This window comes from Aythya ferina, assembly GCF_964211825.1.
Source record: "Aythya ferina genome assembly, chromosome: 3".
In the NCBI taxonomy this organism is placed as follows: domain Eukaryota; kingdom Metazoa; phylum Chordata; class Aves; order Anseriformes; family Anatidae; genus Aythya; species Aythya ferina.
Genome location: NC_140298.1, coordinates 498,544 through 521,433, shown reverse-complemented (window position 1 = coordinate 521,433; position 22,890 = coordinate 498,544). Strand labels below are relative to the sequence as shown.

The 22,890-nt window shown below is 41.1% G+C and overlaps 2 protein-coding genes across 9 annotated transcripts in view; one reads left to right on the top strand and one right to left on the bottom strand.

Moving 5' to 3' along the window:
• Nucleotides 1-3,418, bottom strand: part of CFAP61 (cilia and flagella associated protein 61) — a 110,401-nt gene extending 106,983 nt beyond the window's left edge. For 4 of the 8 annotated variants that reach the window (XM_084516026.1, XM_084516027.1, XM_084516028.1 and 1 more), the window contains exons 1-4: nt 3,132-3,418; nt 2,652-2,802; nt 2,275-2,425; nt 140-216 (exon numbers count right to left, since the gene is read on the bottom strand). In XM_084516026.1, coding sequence (XP_084372152.1) covers nt 140-216; nt 2,275-2,425; nt 2,652-2,794 — 371 coding nt within the window. In that variant the 5' untranslated portion in view covers nt 2,795-2,802; nt 3,132-3,418. Of the gene's footprint in view, nt 1-139; nt 217-2,274; nt 2,426-2,651; nt 2,803-3,131 lie in introns of those variants that run through there. The other 4 variants (XM_084516030.1, XM_084516032.1, XM_084516031.1 and 1 more) reach the window with 3 other exon arrangements.
• Nucleotides 3,419-3,514: 96 nt separating this feature from the next.
• Nucleotides 3,515-18,041, top strand: CRNKL1 (crooked neck pre-mRNA splicing factor 1). Its single transcript, XM_084513259.1, has 14 exons — nt 3,515-3,617; nt 3,841-3,993; nt 7,879-7,970; nt 8,077-8,235; nt 8,581-8,747; nt 9,255-9,433; nt 10,091-10,261; nt 10,959-11,150; nt 11,847-11,906; nt 13,176-13,256; nt 15,694-15,933; nt 16,366-16,467; nt 17,072-17,320; nt 17,792-18,041. The coding sequence occupies exons 1-14, from the start codon at nt 3,570-3,572 to the stop codon at nt 17,954-17,956; spliced, it is 2,058 nt and encodes a 685-aa protein (XP_084369385.1). The 5' UTR covers nt 3,515-3,569; the 3' UTR covers nt 17,957-18,041.
• The last annotated feature ends 4,849 nt before the right edge of the window (nt 18,042-22,890 follow it).

Sequence of the window (22,890 nt, the reverse complement as noted above, 5' to 3'; positions counted from 1 at the left end):
TCATGCTCAGTCATGGAATTTTGGAGTGGAAATTTAAGAAAATAAAAAAATTCAATCTGCCTTGCAACTGCAATACTGATAGCAAACAATGGGAGGAGAGTGCACGTGCTTCACTACAGAAAGTTGCATACTAACTCACCTAATAATTTCTTGGGAACATCCAGCTGCATATTCCTCTTTTGCCACAAAAAGATGCATGAACAGCGTGTTCAAAGGCTAGAACATGAAGAATGAGAATCTAAACACCATGAATACTGTATTTATGGTCTACCCAAATGTTAACATGCACGAATCCAAAATCTGTGATCCACACTCAAGTGAGTAACTTTGCATGTGAGTAACTCATTGCCTTCAAGGCATGTGTGGATAAAGCTATATGAATAAAGGACATTTTTTATATTATGATTTGTGCTGATGTAGTATTTTTAAATTTGATTCATACTCCAACTTACTCTTAGTGATGTTATAGTTCCTGTAAGTTACTGCTAGTTACTGTGATTTTATAAACATCACTTTTTTATTTGTAACACTGTTCTGTTCCTTATTTGTGTTAACTAATAAAATTTCCATTTAACCACAACAACTAACAACATTTAACATTTGATTAATAAAGACATTATTTCTTCCCGGGTTTTCAGGGGGAAAAAAAAAAAAGCTTACACATTCCTCATGCTCCCAAAATTGTTCTTCCCTTAAAAGATGTAGGAAAAAATACAAGATCTTATGACTGCATTGTCAGACACATTTAAATATCCAGAAACAGAGCTGACTAAAAGATGTCTTTCCTATTTACCTCCAGTTAACCTGGAAAACACCTTACAGTAAAGGAATCTCACTTAGAATCTCAACTGGAACATGTACAATTGCTTTACCAGTGCAGAAGCATGAAAGATCTACTGAATATTCTATTTAGATTTTAGGAAATAATCTCCATTCTAAGCAAAGCAAGGGTTCTTCTGCTCCTCGTTAATGTTCTGAAGCATCTTTTACTCCTGCTTCTGAGCAGTAATTCCTAACATGCTAAAGCTCTTTGTCTGTTTGTCTCCTTTTCTCTTTGTATGCCCCTGACACTGAAGTCAGCTGCAGCTTTACTGCAAGATACTGTCAAGCAGACAGCCTGAGGAAGAGCTTGCAGAACTGACAGCACAGCATAAACCAACAGCAGCAGCTGCACAGTGAATGAAGTGGTTGTGTCTGCAATATGCCAGTACACAAAGTGTACTCAAGTGACAAAGAAAACAGATTACAAGAAAATTGCATGTTGGTCTTTTTTCCCCTATACTCCCTTTGGCTGTAATAATTTTGTTTCTCTTAATGGCACGCACAGCAGTTTTAAATACAATCAGTGTATTTGTCAGTTTTTCTGCAAGCCGTTGCTTAATAACACCCAGAACAGCACCAGAAAACTAATGAACACACTGTTGGGATGTAATTTCAGTATCACCAATACCTTATTCTGGCACGTGCTCCCTAGCTTTTAAGGGTTTATGGTCAATGTTTTTGGTCTTTTCTCAACAATAACAGGATGATCCATTGCCTAGATGGACTGAATGAGGGACAGCATTTGAATAAACTTCTAAGCACTTATTTCTAGTCCATAATTTCTAAGGGTAATTTACAAACTTGACTGAGGAGCCGTTATGAAAACTGGCACCACACAGAATGGAGTGCAGCCATATCTACACCAGCACTGAAAAAACTCTCTCCAGAATCAAGATACTCATGCCAGCACAGTCCTCTACTCAGTGTAATTCAGCATCTTCCAAAGAGGAGTATGCTCCTCTTCTCTGAAGCCATTAAATTTGGATTCCGTTGTGTAAAAGAGCAGAACTTTATTCCAAAAGGCGAGAAATTAGGATTTCAGTTCCCCTACAGTAAGAAGTATGTTACAGCAAGGTCTCCACCTCCTGGGTAAATGCTCTGTTAGATAGCACCAGAGCTGGACAGGTATTTGAACAAAAAATGTTGGTGGCAGCTATAGCTCACGCTGCTCTCAGTGCTAGCGCAGTGCATTAGATGTGTTCTGGACATGTCTAGCAAAGAACCTGCATTCCCTAATGGCCTCTATCAGGATGACAGTTAACTTATTTTACAGTAGTGGCAAAAGCACAGGTACTCATAAACTTCTGAGCACCTGAGAGTTTAGAAAGATAACCACCTTCTTTGGCCTGAACACCTCAGATCTACCTAAAAGAGATTTTAGAGGCCTATGTATATTTTTGTACCTGAGACTTAAGTGAAAAAAAATCAACTAAAATCACACAATTTACTTACAGTGCATTTGTTGTTAAGGTAGTTTTTATGTAAGAATGATTCCCAATCAGATTGATCAGTGATATTCCAATTTGGATAATCCAGAAAGACAGCATGGGCTATAACCTCATTCTTCTCATTGCAGAGTGTCAGAGAAAGATTAGATTTTTCTCTGTGAAAACAATTTAGTTCAGAACTTGAAGAAACTATACCAAAGAAAAGCATAGGGAAGTTTAACACTTAATAATCAGGTTGTATTCTAAAAATTTTGAGAACAGATACAAAAGCTGTTATAAGGGTGTAAAAACATGAAGACGGGCATTTCCCTTTAATCTGTCCTAGAGGCAGGTCTCTGCCAGTCATATCCAAATAAAAGTTCCAAAACCAGTGTCACTTACAAAAGGTGCATGACATCAATCCTCCCAAAAACATCTTCTGTAAAATGGCTGAAGAGGCTGATAATATCAGAAACATCACGTAAGTCTGTCCTTCTGGCACTAACTACTTCTGTATGTCCTCTTGAAGATGTTATTGTAGTCATCTTGTAAACTGTAACAAAAAGAAAGAAAACATTGCTGGTTCTAGCAGATCTTTCCTGTTGCAATCCATTGTTCAATGCAGTTACTTGAAATGGATGTTTATAACAGCTGTGAAGAAGTGCAATCAGATGGACTTCAGTGCCTGTTTCCTGTGAAACTCTCTCTGTATACAGGGTTACTGCCTGCACACACACATGTACAGTGTGCTCACAGTGCACATGCAGAAATAACGTAGACAATAACGCCTCCTGCATGCCTTCTACATGCTACACAGGAAATGTCCTTAACGGGACACAAATTGCTTTTGCATTTATTCACGTATATGTATTTGCACGCTACCTATCCGAGCAGTGCCCACCGCCGGTCCCCTCAAACTCTGAACAGCCTCGAGCCTGCAGCGCTGGGGATGAGAACGGCCTAGCGTTAACGGCAGCTCCGTGAGATCTCGGTGCACTTTGGCCAAAGCAGAGCTCAGGTCGGTGGCACCGCAGTCAGAGGATCCTGACAGACAGGAACCACACCGCCCTGAGAGGCCCTGAGGGGCCTGAAGGGTCCTGAGGGGGCCCTGAGGGGCACGGGGCCGCCGGCCGTGACGGGCACTAACCCGCTGCCCGCCGCCGCCCCGCCCCGCCCCGCCCCGCCGTGCCGTGCCGTGCCGGTGCCGCTGCCGGGACGCGCCGCGGTTACCCTGGCAACGGCGCGCGGCGGGGCTGCGCGGGGGGCGGGAGCGGGAGCGGGGCGGGGCCGGCGCGGCGCGGCGCGGCGCGGGACGACAAGATGGCGTCTACGGCAGCCGGGAAGCAGCGGATCCCCAAAGTGGCCAAGGTGGCCGGGCGGCGGCTGGGGACGGGCCGAGGGGGAGGGAGCAGGAGCAGGAGCGGGTGCACGGCACGGCACGGCACGGCACGGCACGAGGGGAGGCCCGGCCCAGCCCAGCTGGGCCCTGGCCCCGGCTCGGCGACTGAGGCCCGAGCTCGTCCTCGTCGTGACGGGAGGTTGCGGTTGCGCGTTGGAAGGGGGAAGCGTTAACCGGGCCTTCGCTTCGTAGGTGAAAAACAAAGCACCCGCCGAAGTCCAGATCACAGCGGAGCAGCTGTTAAGGGAGGCAAAGGAGAGAGAGCTCGAGCTTCTCCCACCACCTCCTCAGCAGAAGATCACAGATGTCGAAGAGCTAAACGATTACAAACTTCGGAAAAGGAAGGTAAAAGCAAAAATAAATTTAAAAAATATTAATAAAAAAATCTATAAAGCACCAAAATTTTAATATGCTTAATTTAAACGCAGTGTTCTTCATATTTATTATTTCTGCATTTTTTACGCTTTAAAAAATAGCACTTTATTAGAAAAACTATTGTGTAAAAACTAAGGTATAAACATGTTTAACAAAATTTGATAATACATGTTATGTGTCTGCGTTCAGTATGTTCCAAGCATTGCAAGGTGGGTTGCATACGTGATTTGTATGTAGCTTCTTCACAAATATTATGGCAGTTGGTATGATGTAACGTTAGCAATCGTTGTAGTAGTGCTGGTGATATTTCCATGTCAACTGTTTAAAAAAACCCACAGTGTTCACAAGCAGTACTTCTGTTTTGTAGAACTAAAGCGTTGTGGGACACCCATTAGAACAGATTTCTGTACTAATCATGCTTATTTCTTGACAGTTGTCTTGAAACAACCATTTTGCATGTGAGATCAGAGGTATATTTTTTTTCTTTATTGAAAAGGACTGCTTTGCTTGTACAAACTAGGCTTGATCAGTTACTTTTTAGATATAGTCAACAACTAGAGACAAATTTTTTAGTTTTTTATTTGCTTGTATGAATTGCAATAAAAAGCCACCACGTTGGCTGTGTTTGAACCGTATTTAGCCACATGTTTTATACCAATAGTATTGATCTTGACAGCAGCCGAACACAACACTGTCACCATCGCACTGAGCTGTGAAATTTATTACATTTGAAGCCAAAATATTAATTCCAGGGAATAATCACAAGGCAGCATGCTTTAAAGAAAAACGTAAAACAATGCTGTATACAAATCAAAGAGGATAAACTTAAGCTGGTGCATTCAAGTGTATTCAGGGTCACGCAGACTAGATTCCATCTGACACTGGAATTGCTAACCAGGAGACTGAAAAAGAGTTCACAGTTTTAGTGCTCTCAGTTACTGTTCCATCAATATTTCAGGTATCAGCTTGCAGGAACTTGAGTTTAGTCCTTATCTGTATAGCAATCAACATTTTTAGCTGCTCTGTTATGCAATTTTTAGGAAGTGCTGTGTTGAGTATGTATTGTCACTACATCTGTGTAGATGTAGAGAGATGTAGGAGAGCAGCACAAAGGAATTCCAGCTGTTCCAGCCCATACATCACCTTCATCAGGGGCCCAACTTCAATATGTCTCTGTGCTAAGCAACAGAATGAGGTGTAAAGAAGGGGAGTTACAGATGTACACGCACCTGCAGGGCTGTGACCTCATTGGCGTTAGTGGTGGGTTGGCTCTCCTGGAGTGCTGGGATGGAAGGACATGGGCTCTTTAGGAAGGACGGACAGGGAAGGTTAGGAGGGGATGTTGCCCGCTAATGTCAGTGAGCAGCTGGAGTGCCTGGAGCTCTGCCTGGAGAGCTGATGAGTCAGGATTACAGAGAGGGTGGGTATGGGCCACATTATATAGTGGGAGTCTGCTACAGGCCAACTGCGCAGGAAGGTAAAGCAGATGAAGTCCACTACAGGCAGCTAGAAGCAGCCTCTTGTTCACAAGTCTGGGTGGTCCTCAGGGGAGACTTCAACCACCCTGATACCTGTCATACAGCAGGGTGTGGGCAATCCGGGAGGTTCCTGGGATGCATTGCTGACAACTTTCTTCTCCATGTGATAGAGGAGCCAACAAGGAGAGGTGCTATGCTAGACCTCATTCTCACCAACAGAGAGGCTGGTGGGGAATCTGAAACTCAGGAGCAGCCGTGGCTGCAGTGACTGTGGGAAGTTGCAGTTGAGGATCCCTAGGCCAACGTGGAGGGTGCACAGAAAGCTCTCTACTCTGGGCTTCAGGAGAGCAGACTTTGGCCTCTTCAGGGATCTGCTTGGTGTGGTGTACCAAGGGATGTGGCCCTGAAGGGAAGAGGGGCTAAGAAAGCTGGTTAATATTAAGGATCATCTCCTCCCAGCTCAGGGGCGATATGCATCCCAACAGAGTGGAAGCTGTGCAAAAATGCTAGGAAACCTGTATGGATGAACAAGGAGTTCCTGGCCAAATTCAGACAGCAAAAGGAGGCCTACAGAGGGTGGAAGGAAGGACAGCTAGCCTGGGAGGGTTACAAAGACATTGTCTGAGCAGCTGGAGATTAACTTAGGAAAGCGAAAGTCCTGTTAGAATTAAATTTGGACATGCACATCAGGGGCAACAAGAAAGGGTTCTGTAGGTACATGTATATCAGTGATAAACAGAAGACTAGGGAAACTTTAGGCTCTCTCCCTAAGGAAACGGGAGACCTGGTCACCCACGATAGAGGCAAAGGCTGAGGTATTCAAGGACTTTTTTGCCTCAGTCTTCACTGACAAGAGCTCCAGCCACATGGACTGGGCCCCAGCAGGTAAAGTTAGGGACTGGAAGAATGAAGAACCACACAGAGTAGGAGAAGATCAGGTTTGAGACAGCCTAAGGAAACTAAAGGTGCGTAAGTCTGCTGGACCTGATGATATATATCATCATATCCCCCGTGGGTCCTGAGGGAACTGGGGAATGTAGTTGCTAAGCGACTGTCCATCATATTTGAGAAGCTGTGGCCATCTGGTGAAGTTCCTACTGACTGGAAGAGGGGAAACATAACGTCCCATTTTTAAAAAGGAAAGAAGAGGAAAACCCAGGGAACTACAGGCCAGTCAATCTCACCTCTGTGCCTGGCAAGATTGTGGAGCAGATCCTCGTGGAGAATAAGGAGGTGATTGGTGACAGCCAGCATGGCTTCACTAAGGACAGGTTGTGCTTGACAAATCTGGTGTTCTTCTACAATGGGGTTACAACATTAGTGGAGAGGGGAAGAGCACTGGGGACTGACACTGTTTAACATCTTTGTGTGTGATGTGGACAGTGAAATTGAGTGCACCTTCAGCAAGTTTGCTGATGACATCGAGCTGTGTGGTGCGCTCAGCATGCTGGAGGGAAGGGATGTTATTCAGAGGAACCTGTACAGGCTTGAGAGGTGGGCCTGGGTGAACCTCATGAGCTTCAACAAGGCCAAGTGCAAAGTCCTGCACCTGGGCTTGGGAAGTCCCAAGCACAAATACAGGCTGGGTGGAGAATGGATTGAGAGCAGCCCTGAGGAGAAGGACCTGGGGGTGTTGATGAGAAGCCCAACATGAGCCAGCAACATGTGCTTGCAGCCCAGAAAGGCACCCATACCTTGGCCTGTACCAAAAGCAGCATGGCAATAGGGTGAGGGAGGGGATTGTCCCCCTCTGCTCTGCTTTCATGAGACCCCACCTGGAGCCTGCATTCAGCTCTGGGGCCCCAGCACAAGAAGGACATGGAAGTATGAGAATGAGCCCAGAGAAGGGCACAAAGATGGAGCACCTCTGTTATGAAGCCAGGCTGAGGGAGTTGGGGTGGTTCAGCTTGGAGAGAAGGCTCCAAGCAGACCATAGAGTGGCCGTCTAGTGCCTAAAGGGACTAGCTGGAGAGCTGGGGAGGGGCTCTGTCAGGGAGTGCAAAGATAAGACAAAGATTAATGACTTTAATTAAAAAACTGGATTCAAATTAGACATTCAGAAGAAATTCTTTACTGTGAGGGTGGTGATGCACTGGAACAGGCTGCCCAGAGAAGCTATGGTGGATGCCCCATCCCTGGAAGTGTTTAAGGCCAGGTTGGACGGGGCTTTGAGGAACCTCAAAATGATGGAAGGTGTCCCTGACCATGGTGAGGGGTTGGAAATAGATATCTTTTAGGTCTCTTCCAACTCAAACCGTTCTGTGATTCTATGCAAGACATTTAGAGTTCATTCTAGTAATAATCTGTAAGCCATTTATAAAAAGATTGGTCTGCACAGAAGAATTTTTTTTACTTACAGAAATAATTTTTTTCTCAGACTTTTGAAGATAACATAAGAAAAAACAGAACTGTTATCAGTAACTGGATAAAGTACGCACAATGGGAGGAAAGCCTAAAAGAAATACAGAGGTAATTATGATATAGCTGTAGATCTCTTAAACCTCTTAAGAAACATTGATAACCACTGTCTTAGAGGCATGTTAAATGTGCAACTTAACTTTTCTTTGCTTTCCAGAGCCCGTTCCATTTACGAGCGTGCTCTAGATGTAGACTACAGAAATGTCACACTCTGGCTGAAATATGCAGAAATGGAAATGAAGAACCGCCAGGTTAATCATGCCCGAAACATTTGGGATCGAGCCATTACCACCCTCCCTAGGGTGAACCAGTTCTGGTACGTTTACAGAGAATGGAACGTTTCTTTTACCCCCAAAGAGATCTTTTGTTTTGTTTTGTTCTGGCATCATGCAAAAGTACATTGTCTTTCTGCAGTTCTTCAGGCTAGCCAGAGGTAAAGGCTTAGTTTTGGAATAGTTGTATACTTTTCAAATGGTAAGAGTATGGAGAGAAGGATATTCATGTTTCTGCATGCTGCCCATCACAACACTACAGGTGTTTCTGGAGTGCAAGTGGGGAATAGGTGTAGAAGTCACAGTGATGCTTGTATTAAGCACTTGAAAAATTATTAAAATTTATGTACTTACAAAGTGATCGTAAACACTTGATCCTGTTTTCCAAGGTATAAATATACTTACATGGAAGAGATGTTGGGGAATGTTGCTGGATCTCGTCAGGTGTTTGAACGTTGGATGGAGTGGCAACCAGAGGAGCAAGCCTGGCATTCCTATATTAACTTCGAGCTGAGATACAAGGAGGTGGATAGGGCACGTACCATTTATGAGAGATATATCCTTTTTAGTGTGTGGTCACTGCTAGCCAAGTTTAGACTTCTTCATTTCTTGCTTGTCTATTCTGTCTCTAGGTATGTCCCTAGGCTCCTTTTTACCGGGGTGTGCTGGGGTAAAACACCATGCTGAGATCCAGCAGTTGGTATTGCACACACGCTTTGCCTCCAAATTCAGTTACGTGAATGGACATATCCTGCCACAACAGTGAATATGCAGGAGCACTCATACTTCTGGCTTTTTTGTAGTCATCACTTATTTCAGTTTCCTCCTCAACCTTTTCCTTGACCTTTGTCTGACTTCTTTATATTTTTTAAGATTCAGGTTCTCAGTATTGAACATGAAGCCTTTGCATACTCAGAGCTGTTTTGTATTCTTCCCAGTTGTGTCCCTTGTATATATCATCTGTGGAAGTTGTTTCATATAGTCCATGAGTTTGTAGTCATTGGGAAGAATGAAATTTGAGATGTCTGATTCAAGTGCTACTGTTTCTTTAACGTAGCTCTACTTGTTATTGTTCACCCTGATGTGAAGAACTGGATCAAGTATGCTCGCTTTGAAGAGAAGCATTGTTACTTTGCTCACGCAAGGAAAGTATATGAGAGAGCAGTGGAGTTCTTTGGAGAAGACCATATGGATGAGCACTTGTATGTGGCTTTTGCAAAATTTGAGGAGAACCAGAAAGAAGTAAGACTTCCTTACATCAGGCTGATACTAACTATCCCCACAAGATTTCTTTTTGAATATCAAACTCCAGGCTGCTTAACGATCACTTCAATACTTCTGTTTTTTTCCAAAATCATTGAGGTCTTACTGTAGTCTGAGTTAAGGAATCAGTTTTTTTGCCTAGCTCCTATTTGCCTTTTGGTGATATTGAGTAAATATATTCTAAGAAAGTAAGCACAAAATCTACCAAACTTGAAAACAGCGCCTTTAAATCCAATACCTCTCCTCAGATTTAAAAGTTTGACACTTTATATCAACTGACTGCTTGATAAAAAGAAGAATTACGTAAGCCATGTACTTCCCAGATGCTCTTGTTGAAGTGCTCAGGCTATTTAGTAATTCAAAACATTCTCTGAACTCCAGACCACAGACCCTTAAAAATATTTTAAATATTCCAAACCTGTAAATGACTAAGTGATGATAGATTTTGGTATTTATAGGTTTTGTGTTTTTTTTCCCCTTCAAGTCTTACTCTTCAGGGAGATTTGTGTTAGTCCTGTACTGAAACAATCATTTACATTAAATACCACTAAAAGGTCATTGACATACTAAAACACACATTATGGGGTAGAAGACTTGCATTCCAAATACAATTCAAGTGATGTTTAATGTTTTCAGTTTGAAAGAGTAAGGGTGATCTACAGATATGCCTTGGATAGAATTCCAAAACAGGACGCTCAAAATCTCTTCAAAAATTACACCATCTTTGAGAAGAAGTTTGGAGATAGAAGGGGAATTGAAGACATCATTGTCAGCAAGAGAAGATTCCAGTATGAAGAGGAGGTGAAGGTATTTATTACGGATATTCACTGGGCTCATCATACATCCACCTGCTGCTTAAGGGAAGCAAATGTCTCATAACAGGAAGACTGACTTTTTATTATATTTATTATTTTACCTGTGGTACTTCAGCCAAAAAATATTCCAAGAAATGTTCTTTGTGGAGACAGAATCCCATCCACAGGCGAGAGAACAATACTTGTGTTCACTGCTCTTTCATTCCTGCAGTCTAGTGTAGATGGTGGAGCCAAAGTTTTTGATTGCACTGAGAACTCATTACCCTTCACAAATTAGCTTGTAACTTATTCCTTCACTTCTGTTATGCAGTAACGTCTACTCATCTGTGCAGAAACACCTTTTTGTAAGGAAACTGATGTGCCATACCTATCTACTATTCACCAAATTATTCAATTCTGCACAGTTCTTCATTTCCTCTGCTCATACTTGGGTTTGCCTTCTCAAAGAACGTTTGTAGGTAAAAATAAAAACAGAGAAATAACGACACTTGCACCAACCTTAACCCCAACCTCCTCCCCTCAAAACCTCTACCTCTAGCATACCGGAGACTGACAATTTTTACTAATATTTCAGTGATTAGTTTTAAAAGAGAAATTCCTACATAGAAACTGTAAGCAAAGGAACAAATTTTGTTATTTCCAGTTACTGACATTTCTTTCCCATTTCTCTGCTCCCATCTTTCTGAAAGGCAAATCCACATAATTATGATGCATGGTTTGACTACTTAAGGTTAGTTGAAAGCGATGCAGATGCAGAGACTGTCCGAGAAGTGTATGAAAGAGCCATTGCCAACGTTCCTCCAATTCAAGAGAAGAGACACTGGAAGAGATATATTTATCTTTGGATTAACTATGCATTATATGAAGAGCTGGAAGCAAAGGCAAGTAGTAATTCTAAGTCTTTTTCTTTCCCAGGTATTTTCCTTACACTAAATAGCTACAGATACGTTAATACAAAAAAAAAAAGTTTTGTGTCATTTGCTACATTATTTGCTATTTAAATCTTTCCCTCTATACACAGACACTTGCATTTGTGTGTAACATCTCCCTTACATGGGAGACAAGTATTTAAGCTTCACTATTTCTTTTGTTTATCAGTCATAACATTAATTTACAAATACAGTGGTATTACAAGTAGTATGACAAAACTATTTGTGAAGTTCTGCGAAGCAGATAAATTCTCACTACAGTGGCTTTTCAAGACTTTGTCTATCAGTCAAGTTATCTTGTTATCAGTCATGTAATATAGCTGTGCTTTATTTCATAAAATCATAGTTCTGTGTCTGGTAAAAGGAAAAAAGATATTTTTTTTCACCCTAAATGCAACACTATTGGTATAATTGTATCATTCTTAATGAGGAACCTTGTTTCAAAAGACTTAATGACACTCAGAAGTTACCATCTTTTAAATTGTGCATACAGATATGTAGAAAAATATATATTTTTAAGTATATGTGATTCTAAACTCCTGTGCTTAAAAATACTCTGTTCTGCATTTGGTAATCACTGTGTGATATAAAACTGTGTAGCATAATCTGAGTAGTGAATGAAATATTTAGTTTTGCCTGTTCTTACAGGATCCAGAGCGAACCAGACAAGTTTATCAGGCATGTATTGAGCTCATTCCCCACAAGAAGGTATGGCTCCTTCAAGTTCATATAAAGTCTTGGATTAAAATCCTTAGGACTGAGATCCTTTAGTTTTCTGCCCTTACTTCTTTCCACTATTTTCTGGTTCAGAAGTCCCTTAATTTGTCTTTAATCAGGCATAGTGTAGAAAGCAAGGCTGAGGTGCATAAGCCCCTCCAAAATGCTACTAGCACATTTCTGAAGACACTGCTCAAGAACAAGGGAGGTATTTATACATGGTTTTAAGTAGACTCCCTTCCAGTTTCATAGTTAATTTTCCAAAATCCATAGTGTGTGTGTGCCCTCCCCCCCCATTTAAGGCATAAGTTGTCTGTAACTTGCATCATCACTGGGAAACAGTAGGCTACACACTGATGTCAGATTTCCTCGTACAGAATGAAATTAATGTTTCATCAGTATTTTGAAGTGATCAGGAATGCTACGAAAAGCTGAAATATCACATACTTAGTGGACACTTCAGTGCTGTTAAATGGTAGAAGATTGTTCTATCTCTTCTTTTCCCTTAATTTACTCCTCAAGTTAGTTCTTTCATACCTGTTCTCAACCTGTTTGTTTGTAGTCTTTGCAAAATATCTGTTAGTCAATTTTATGTAGAGTTACCACCTTTTGTAGTAACTATTTCTAATTGTTTACCTGGTCCCAGCTGAGGGAGGTACATTTCATAAACCATCATTAGAGTTTACATCCTCCATTACAGTCTTCAATACCTGACTTTCTGACTTTTTGGTGTTGTTTTTTTGTTTTCTTTTTTTTTTTCCTAGTGAATTTTAACTAAAATATCTGCATGGCCAAACCTTGAAAACAATTAACCAACATGTTGCTTTGGAATGTCAAGAAATCTTAGTCCCTGTACTTAGTCCTTCTCTAATCTGTCATTTGTCACGTCATATGAGTATCAACTAGATGGATTAGTGTTAATCTATAATAATTAAGAGTTGATTAGCAATTTTTTTTTTCAGTAATAGCTGATGTTTTACCAATCAGTTGATTGATTTAGTGTTTTCTTTCCTTGGAGAGACTTCTGTCCTGGCTATTTTTACTTTCCATCCATGGTAGAATAAATTGTCTTGGAGTAGAGAGTTTGTTTTAGGTTGCAGTCTCTCATCAATTTCAGCAGGAAAACACAGAAGTCAAATGCAACTAACTGCAGTAGCAATAATGTGTCTCTGTATGTAGACAGAGATGATTTTTAGTGAACACGTGCAAATTAATTGCTAAGCTTCCAACCCAGGCATCACATTGTTGTTTTTCTTTCAGTTTACATTTGCCAAAATATGGCTGCTGTATGCACAATTTGAAATACGACAGAAAAATCTTCCACTTGCCAGAAGAGCTTTGGTAAGCTTTGGTTAATTCCATAATTGACTTTACTAACTAATAGTAACAAGGGAATGACATTAAAAGATCTTAAATTGTCCTTTATAAATCACTACTAATCCACTTAAATAAAGCATTCTAGAAAATCTGCAGGGACCAGTATTTACTGTCATGTATGATTTAAAACGAAGCATAGCTTGATACGATGAATTAGCCACGGACTGAAATGAATGCATCTTTCCCGTTTCAGTTGACAAAACATACATCTTAACACAAGAGTACCCAAATAAGCTTAGTACACTTGAAAATTTTTAACCGCTGGTGATTTGTTTGAACAATACTTATACTAACAATAGCTGTTTAAAAAGCCAAATCAGTAGGCGTTTTTTGACTCTCAGAAATTCAGACTTGCATAATAGATTAAGTCCCAGCTACTTGGTTGCTGACAGAAGCAATCATGGGGACTTTGGGGCAGCTCGAGAGCTTCTCTTCAGTATTCACTACCATGTCAGAGAATGATGGAATGCATTTTGGCAGGAAAACCTTCTAAAATGAAAAATTTGCTTTCCTCTTGGTTCAGATACTTTCAATAATTTGGGTGACTGTTAGGAATTTGGAGAGAAAGATAGTAATGGTAGCAGTTGAGGTGGCTTGATTTTAAAGAGGAAATTGATTGTACGCATGTCACAGTGATGATAAGATTATAAATGTGAATGGCCTTCTGTAGCTGACACTGGATCAAGTTTACCCTCTAATGTGCTAATAAAACTTTCTGTTGAGCTGGACTACTGCCCCTGGCCAGAAAAAACAAACAAACAAAAAAAAAAACACAACAACAACACAAAGCAGAGGGATTAAGTCCACTGTGAGGCTGTTAATGTCTCCCTGCAGGAGAGGACAACCATCTGTCTTGAAGCACACTTCTGTTCTAGTTTAGTTTAAGATGCTTCCAAATTACCTTAGTCACCAATCAGCACCCTGCTTCCAGACCTTTTGTTTTAGGCATAATAGTTTTAGTATATTCTGGAAAGGCTCTTTTGGTCTCTCTGGAAAACCACAGTTTCCTCAGTTTCTTTTAGACTTCTCTTCTTCCTATTGTTGTTTAATTTCTGTTGTTTAGTTTGACAGACTTTTTGTAGTAGGTTACTTTGCTTATCTTTCAAACCAGCTTTTGTTGGTGCAGCCATAATCTTTTTTGGGGGGGGGGATTGGACCTATATTTGGCATGCAGTTAACCTTGCTTTTGCAGTAAGTTGATTTTGAACCACCTCTTTGGCAAGAAGCCTTGCTTCTGTCCTGAGGTGAGTATCTAGGTCTCACACTGTCACCATGCAGAAGAACAGATTCAACTCCTGATCCTGAAGCTCTTGTCAGCATGCAGGCAGTACATTGTTATGCCTTATTTTTCACTGGCTGCAGATGTTGCATGGATTCTTTGTTTTCTTAGGGTTTGAGAAACGCTGGGACTTGGAGCCAGGACAGGCTGAACCCTATGCTGCTTAAGAAATAGTAGCGGGGTGGGCCATGGGGAAGAACCAAGCATATTTTGAAACAGAAAATGCATATTTAGAGCTGGAGAGACCTAATGGTGACCAAATCAGTATTTCAGAGTTTTGATTTCCTCCATTTTTGTTAAGTACCAATATAGGGAATGTGTAGTGAAGCTGTGCAGGAGAATTGCATTAAGGGAATTTGGTCTCAAATTACTTATTCATACCAGCTGGAAGGAGCAGAGGTTTCAGTGCCTAATAAATAATCTTTGTCTTCAGAAATGTGTCAGAGTGAAGCTCACTATATACATGTCATAGGTGTGGTCAGTCTTAACTATTGCTTCAAAAGATTCCCAAATTAAAAATCAGAAACTGCTTTCTCATGGCTTGATACTTGTGGCTGAGGACAGACAGTTTTGTTCAGATGCTGAAGCATATCAAAACAAATTTTGTTTAAACTTTCTTCTCCATCTATCCATTACTGTAAGTCAGCAGTCAGGTAATGTGGACAATTCTCTATCTAATGATGCATAGTACTGGTGGTCCAGGAGATGGTTTCTCTTGGTATAATTTGTTTTATAAGGTACTTCAGAACTGCTTGCCTGGAAGACTGGCACAGACTAGTACTGCGCTTTCTTCAGCTTTTGATGCAAGATGAAGCGTTCATTTGTTGAGCCATGGTGAGATTCAATTAATACTTCATGGCAAGTTGGTGTTATTTAAAAGTGTAACCAGGCAGAAAGTTTTCTGTTTTCAGGTTTTTGTTGATGTTTTACGTATGCAAACTCATTTTGCAGACATTGATTAGATTTCATATTAACCCTGACCAGTGTCTTAAAACAGACTCCGCTCAAAAATGCATTTCAGTTAAATACCAAACAGTAAAAAGTTGTTTAGAAATAGCAGGATTTTTTTTCTCCTCCTTGGCAATATCTGTAAGTGTTTTTTGGCTTTTGACTTCTTAACAGGGAACATCCATAGGTAAATGTCCAAAAAACAAACTTTTTAAGGGTTATATTGAACTGGAGTTACAACTGCGAGAATTTGATCGTTGCCGAAAGCTGTATGAAAAATTCCTGGAATTTGCACCAGAAAACTGCACATCATGGATTAAATTTGCTGAACTGGAGACCATTCTTGGTGATATTGACAGAGCCCGTGCAATATATGAATTGGCTATTGGCCAGCCCCGGCTAGACATGCCAGAGGTAAGGGGGAAGATGAACTTAACATTTGAGTAATTTTAAGGTATTTGTTACATAGTGTGTCTAATTAAAATGTAAATGATCTAACAGCTTGAACAGAACCGCTTTCCATAGCGGCCTAGCCTGTGTCTCATTAATGTAGCATCTGTTTCTTAGCAGGGTACCACGAGACTATAAAACCCATGACAAAGAATGGAGAGAAACATGCTTACAGGAGTAAGCTAAATGGGTTATGTGGGCAAGATTTCATATTACTTAGTCTTAATCTTAGCTAGTACAGTGAATTAATACTCAGGTCTCTGAAATTCATTTTTACAATGTTCACATTTATCCATGCTCTTCCATTAAAAACTTTTTTTGGGGGCATTATCTCAGTATTAGATACAGGGTTGTTTGAAGAGGCTGTGAATGTAAGGAGAGACTTCTGTTTTGCAGGTTCTTTGGAAATCCTACATTGACTTTGAAATTGAGCAAGAGGAGTATGAGAAAACAAGAAATCTTTACCGCAGATTACTTCAACGGACACAGCATGTTAAGGTACTCAGAGTACAGAATTGGGCTTGAATTCAGTCCATGGTTGATGGAAAGCCTTGACTGCTTTGGTTACCTGGCTGTCTGAAATTGACTGAGAATCTAAGTTCAGTTTCATGTCAGTGGTATTAAAAGGGAAAATAAATTTTTAACTTTCCTATAACAAAAGGAATATCTTATATGAAAGAAGGCTTTGGAGAAGCTTTGGAAAGCAGCCCTCTTCCTGCTGAATTGCTTTGGAATTTTAGATTTTAAAACATTGGAAAGAAAAATTAGTTGTGATTTTCATGGTGTAATTTGGTGCTGTCATTTGACTGAATTCAAACAGATTTATCATGACCTGAAAATAAGCGCAAGAGATTTGCCAAAGTTGCTCATGTGAATATTCTGTCTTGTCAAAATGAGGTAAATACTACACGTGAAACAAACATGAAATTTCTGGGTATCTGCTTATAAAAAACAAAAGTACTTTAGACTTGCATTGATATTTCATTTTTTGGTTGCTTTGTTTTCTTTTAAACTATCATTTAACCTGTCATTTTTGTAAGACTTTAGGATGGATGTTTCACCTTGATTTTTTTTTTTTTTTTTTTTTTTTTTTGTGCCACAGGTATGGATCAGCTTTGCACAGTTTGAACTATCCGCTGGAAGGGAAGAGAGTTTGTCAAGATGTCGGCAGATTTATGAAGAGGCTAATAAAGCAATGCGAAACTGTGAGGAGAAAGAGGAGAGAGTCATGCTTCTGGAATCCTGGAAGAACTTTGAAGAGGAATTCGGAACTGATACCACCAAAGAGAGAATAGAAAAACTTATGCCTGAAAAAATAAAGAAGAGGAGAAAACTGCAGGCTGAAGATGGGGTAAGAGAAAACCTAATGCAAGTACTTTTTCTGAAGCTTTGATGGCTTTATGGTGGGATCTGATATTCCTTACAAATTCAGCAGTGATGAGTGCTCTAACTGCATACCAGTATTACTGCTCTGATTGAAGACAACCATTGGCATGAAATACAGACTGTTAAGCTCCTTGCTCTTCAGCAGGCTAGGCAAGTGAAACTAGCTGTAGGTAGTACTATACTGACAGTGTTTGTTTAGCAACTTGGAGAAACTAGGTAAGCTGTTAATCACATCTGCTTGGTTGTTATGCACAGCAGAAGTAGTACGGTCTCACACCCATTCAGCTTACTAGTTTTAGCTTCTATGGATGTTGTAACAAACATTAATTTTAATTTTATTTCATTTTTATGCTTATTAGAAGCATCTTCTAATAGCTAACATTAACATGCAAATTAAACCTGCTTTGTGTTTGTGTTTTTTTTTTTTTTTCCGTAGTCTGATGCTGGCTGGGAGGAATATTATGATTATATTTTCCCAGAAGATACTGCCAATCAGCCTAATCTCAAACTACTTGCAATGGCTAAACTCTGGAAGAAACAGCAACAGGAGAGTGAAGCTGCAGAAGTGGATCCAGACAAAGACATTGAAAGCCAGCATTAATACATTGCCTTCCCCTGTTCCTTTTCTTGGGTGTTGTACAGTACTTTCATTGGTGATGAATAAATGTACTTGAAGGGTTTTACTATTTTTGACTTCAGAGAAATTCTTGTTTTGAAAAAAAAGTACTGTATTGGAGGTGATTCTCTTTTATCATGTCTTATTTGTAGCAACTGAAAGGCAGCATCCTGAGGCAAGTACAGGAATCTGCAGCAGTCTGAGAACTGTAAGTGGACAGCAGCTTTGTTTTTAGGACAAGACTAACTGTTTTCTCAGGCTCCTAGAAAACATCACAGTACTGCACAGGGATATTAACTTGCCAAGACAACAGATCTACTTTATTTAATGGGAAAGATATCTTCAGTTCATTCTTCATTTGACTTTTTTTTTTCCAGTAGTTCTGTAAAATATGTATGATCTGGTAGATAGTTGAAAACAGTATATACTATTGATTGCAATCTGTTCAACTTCCTACCAAGGTCAATTTTTATCCCAGAAAACTATTCAGGATGGACAATAATACAAACTAAGTATACTGAAACTAACCCCTGAAAGACAATTCTATAGAAATTAGTACAAAAAAATGTATATACATGTATTACATAATAGAGATATTTAGATAAATATATTGGCAATGTTTTTTACAGTAAATTATCTATTGGAAATAAAGTAGAAACAGCATAAGCAGGCTTCTCAGTGTTACTTTTTGTACTTCAGAGGGAAAAAGCAATAAGCATAAGATTTCTCTTTCATAAAGTTTTGGGGGGAGTCTTTTTTCTTTTTTTTTTTTTTTAATTAAAAACAAAATCATTAGTACAATAGAAAACACTCTTGTTCATGTCCAGAAGAGGTACAGAAAGGTTGTGTAGGAGGGTCCCATGTGGCCCTGGGTGATGTTCGAGGGCAGGAGAGCCCAGGTGGTTTCCCCTGACCCTGCCCAGTGAGGGGCCTGGGCCTGGTTTCAGTGCTAGCTGGTATCAATTACAGTGATTGGGCTTTTACCCCTGCAGAGCCCTTTTGGAAGGCTGATGGGAGATGGGATGCACCTGGCCATGGAGAACCTTCGGCCAACCTTAGGTCAACCTTAGGAACCTTAGAACCTTAGGTCAACCTGCAGGCCTTACTTGCCTGCAGGTTGACCAATCCAGCGAGGAAAGTGGCTTTAAATTAGGAATGAGAGAGCAGCAGCTGGGGGTTCAGGTTAAGTGTGGGGGTGGTGGTTGTCAGGTAGGGGCTGTAGGTGAGAGGCATCAGGGTGAAGGTAGAATGCATTTGCTGGGAATGTGCCTGCAAACATGGGAATGCTGAGAGCATGGAGTTGGGGAAGTGTTTCCCTTGCTCTTGGGGTATCTGCTGGAGTGGGTGCATATATGAAGCGCTCACAGGATGAGTGTGCAATCCTCTGCTTAACCTGGTAAGTCCTTACAGCCCTGTTTTGTCCCATGTTCAGTAATGTTATTTTATGCGGCTGGCTGACCAGCAAGGGAAAGTCTTGCTCATATGGTCTTGTTAACCCTCATTCTTCTCAGGTAGAATTAGATGTTTGTTTTTTCTAATCAGCCATGTAAGTGTATACAGTCTCTCTTAAAGCCTGATTATTGAGTGTGTGTGCTTTTGTTTGCTTTGATAATTTCAGTGCAACTGGTGGCTGTGATGCTGATGTATGTTTGTGCCAATTCTTTCTTGTGGAATCTTCCTAAAAGCTTGCACAGTAAATCAGTGCTGTTTGTAAAACCAACCATACTGTATTGACGTACAAGGTAAAATCTAGCTTATCTAAATTTATACTAGTTTTTATGCCTTCTGGGCTTTAATTTTGCCAATAGTCTTTAAATTTTTCAGTGGGAGGCAGCTGCTGTGGTCCAGCTGTGTCCCGGCAGCCGAGCTCAGCTCTCGGCTGGCCAGGCATGCTGGGGCACCAGGCGGCAGCAGAGACACTTCGTCTGAGGTGTTCTGCTCGAGTGCAAGTTTCAGGGCTCTGTTCTTACAGACCTGGTCTTACAGACCAGGGTGATCGGTGCGTCCTGGGGCTTGCGTACAGCTCGAAACGTTTGAAACGTACTTGAGATCTAATGGGAACAGCTGAAGAAATGTCTTCTGCAGTAGTTTTTCCTTAAAATTGCAGATTTTGAAAGAGATTTTTGGCGCGTGCACATTTTTTCTGCTGGCAGAGAAGAGGGTCTGTAGGGCAGCTGCAATTTCCAGGGCTTGCTGGGTGGGTCCTTGGACTTCACAATGTGTGCGTACTAATTGTAGCTAAAATCTGAAATGTTTACCATCTTCTGGATAAAGCTCTCCTGGTTTGCTTGCTTTACTCAAGCCCATTAAAGATTTTTCTCAAAAATATTTGTAAGAGAAGCTGAGTGCAGCAATGTTATGGTGACAACTGACTTTTCAAGCTCTTTGCTGAAAGCTGGGGCGATGTTTGCTTTGTCTTGAAGACAGAAGCTGAATGAAGAGCACCAGATAAGAAGAGGAGCGAGCTGCTCCTTGTGTGGGCATTACAGAGCACAGGTGTTTCTGGTCACTTAAGACTCACACCATTCCCCTTTTCCTGCTCTGTGTGTGAGCCAGGAAGAAGCAAAACATTGGGTGCACGGCTGCTGTTTGGAGGCAGATCAGGGTGTGTGGGTTGGCCTGGCAGCAGGACGGGGTGCACCAAGCTGGGAGTTTGCCAGCCTGCCCTGCCCTTGGAAGCACAGTGGCGCCAGTCTATCTGCAGGCGGCCTGCTGAAGTGCCTGGCTGCTTTGCTGTTGGACCAGGCATTTGTGGAAAACCGTGCAAGCCTTGTACAATAAGACATGTGCCGGGTTCTTGTCTTTCTGATGGCTACAGGCAATTTGTTTCCTATTTGCTGCTGGTTTGCTTACATGAGGGAGGACATGGTTGTTATAAGTTACCCCCTTAATTAATTTTCAGAGAGTATTGCATTAATAATAGAAAGGAATTTATTGAGTAAGCAACAGCAAGCAAAACAGCGCTGGGCGGCCGGGGAGTCTCGGCTCCACCAACGGCGCGCACCTCACCCCCGCCACGGTCCCTTTTTATAGCTTGGTAATTCCAGGATTATGCAGCACCTCCTCGTATGTTCTGCGACTGCACGCACTGTTGCTAGGGGGTTGTCTCTGTCCCTCTGGTGGTTGTGAAGATGAAGGCCGTAGTCTTCCTCGGTGTTGTGGTTCAACTCCTTTTTTTTTTTTTATTTGGTCATGTTGGCCCAGCGTGAGACAGGAAGGCAGGATGTTGATACACTAGTTTAGCAATTTATCAGGAGATGGTTACGTGAGCTTTGCAGCAACCTCTTTGAACAAAAGAGGCAACTGAGATGCAGAAGGAGAGAAGGGGAGGGGGTTCTCTTTTTTGTTACATTAAGCAAAAGAATTTTCAATGGTGACAATTAGGTTATGCCCCCTGTTGACCTGAACGTGCTTTTGACCCAGGCCTATTGGCCTTGAAAAGGAGATGGATATGCTTTTCTTCGATCTGGGACGAATGGGATACATAAGGCCTGAAGACAGAGTTGCCTGACAACTTAAAGCAAGACATATTGCTCAAAAGGAATGGAAAATGGAGACTTGTATGTAATCGAGAAAATGAGTGGAAAATGGAGACTGTTGAGTCGTGGAACTTGGAGGATTGTTTGTTATCTTTTCTGATTGTACAAATGTATAGGCATACTTGCATTTAGTATGTAAAAGCCACGTTCTATATATTTAGAATGTTTGATGTTTGTGTGTGCGTGTTGGTGGAGTGTAGACTCCCCGCACAACCAGTGCTGTTTACTTGCCTTTTATAATGCTTAGAAAAATTTGTTTTATAAATATTACAAAATTCAGATTGAGTTGAGAATTTATAACATGTATAATCCACACAATGCATATGTATACAGTTCTGAATAATTAATAAGATTCTGAATAATTTCAACAGAATTCCTCTCCTAGTGATAAGGAGGAATGCAAGAACTCACATTTTTTTTAGTAACTGAGGCAACTTGGCGATAAACTGTATTGATAATGCAGTGGTGGCTTTTATACAGGCTATTTTAGTTTGTATGGATGACATATCATTAGGTGTCTTTATTTCATTTTTCATCCTTATATTGAAATAGTGTTTGTATCCTGGCAAGCCATAGCCCTGATAATAGCATAATAGCAATTTACTGTTTGCAAGGATTATTATTTTTTGGTAGATCTAAAGAGCTCTCATGCTGGTGAAAAACTGCCTGCTTGATTAAACAGGTGGGGCTGGCTTCTGTTACGTTAAAAGAGAACTAATATTTCAGCTGCACTAGATGGGAGGTAGTTTAGAGGAGATTTATGCCACCTTTGCAGTTTCCTACACCCTGTTGGATGGTAACTGCAGAAGTGGAAAATTGTCTTGTGCAATTTAAAGTTTGCTTTGAAAAGTTTGTTGTTGTGGTGGTTTTGTTGTTATTCTACCCTTGTCTCACTGCCACAGCCCCTTGCCTCATCCTCCCCAAGGTAAATGGCTTTTCTTCCAGGTGTCCCCTCTTCACTGGGGTGCTCTCCCCTATCCTGAGCTCTGAGCTTCCTGGCCTTTCCTGAATCTTTGAGATGTGAACAAATGCAAATGAACTGCTCAAGGCTGTACCTAGGCTCAGCTTTGTTTCCTAGCTGCTTCCTCTGCCTCCCCACTCTTTCCCTACTAGAGAATGCCTTTGACCGCCTGCAGGCTTCTGAGTTTTGCGCTGCTCTGAAGAGAAAGGCTGAAATGGTTATAACACGTGTCAAAGTGATGTTGACCTAAATTACAGAGTGCATCAAGAAACTGAGGTGGCGGCTCTGGTAGAGGCTATAATGTCATCTGTCTTCTCCCTGATGGAGAGCTACACTGTCAGTGTCTGAGTATCTGTCTCCAGAAATGCTCCTGAGCACCAGCCCCTGCACAGATGCCTCCCCCAGATGCATAAAACTAT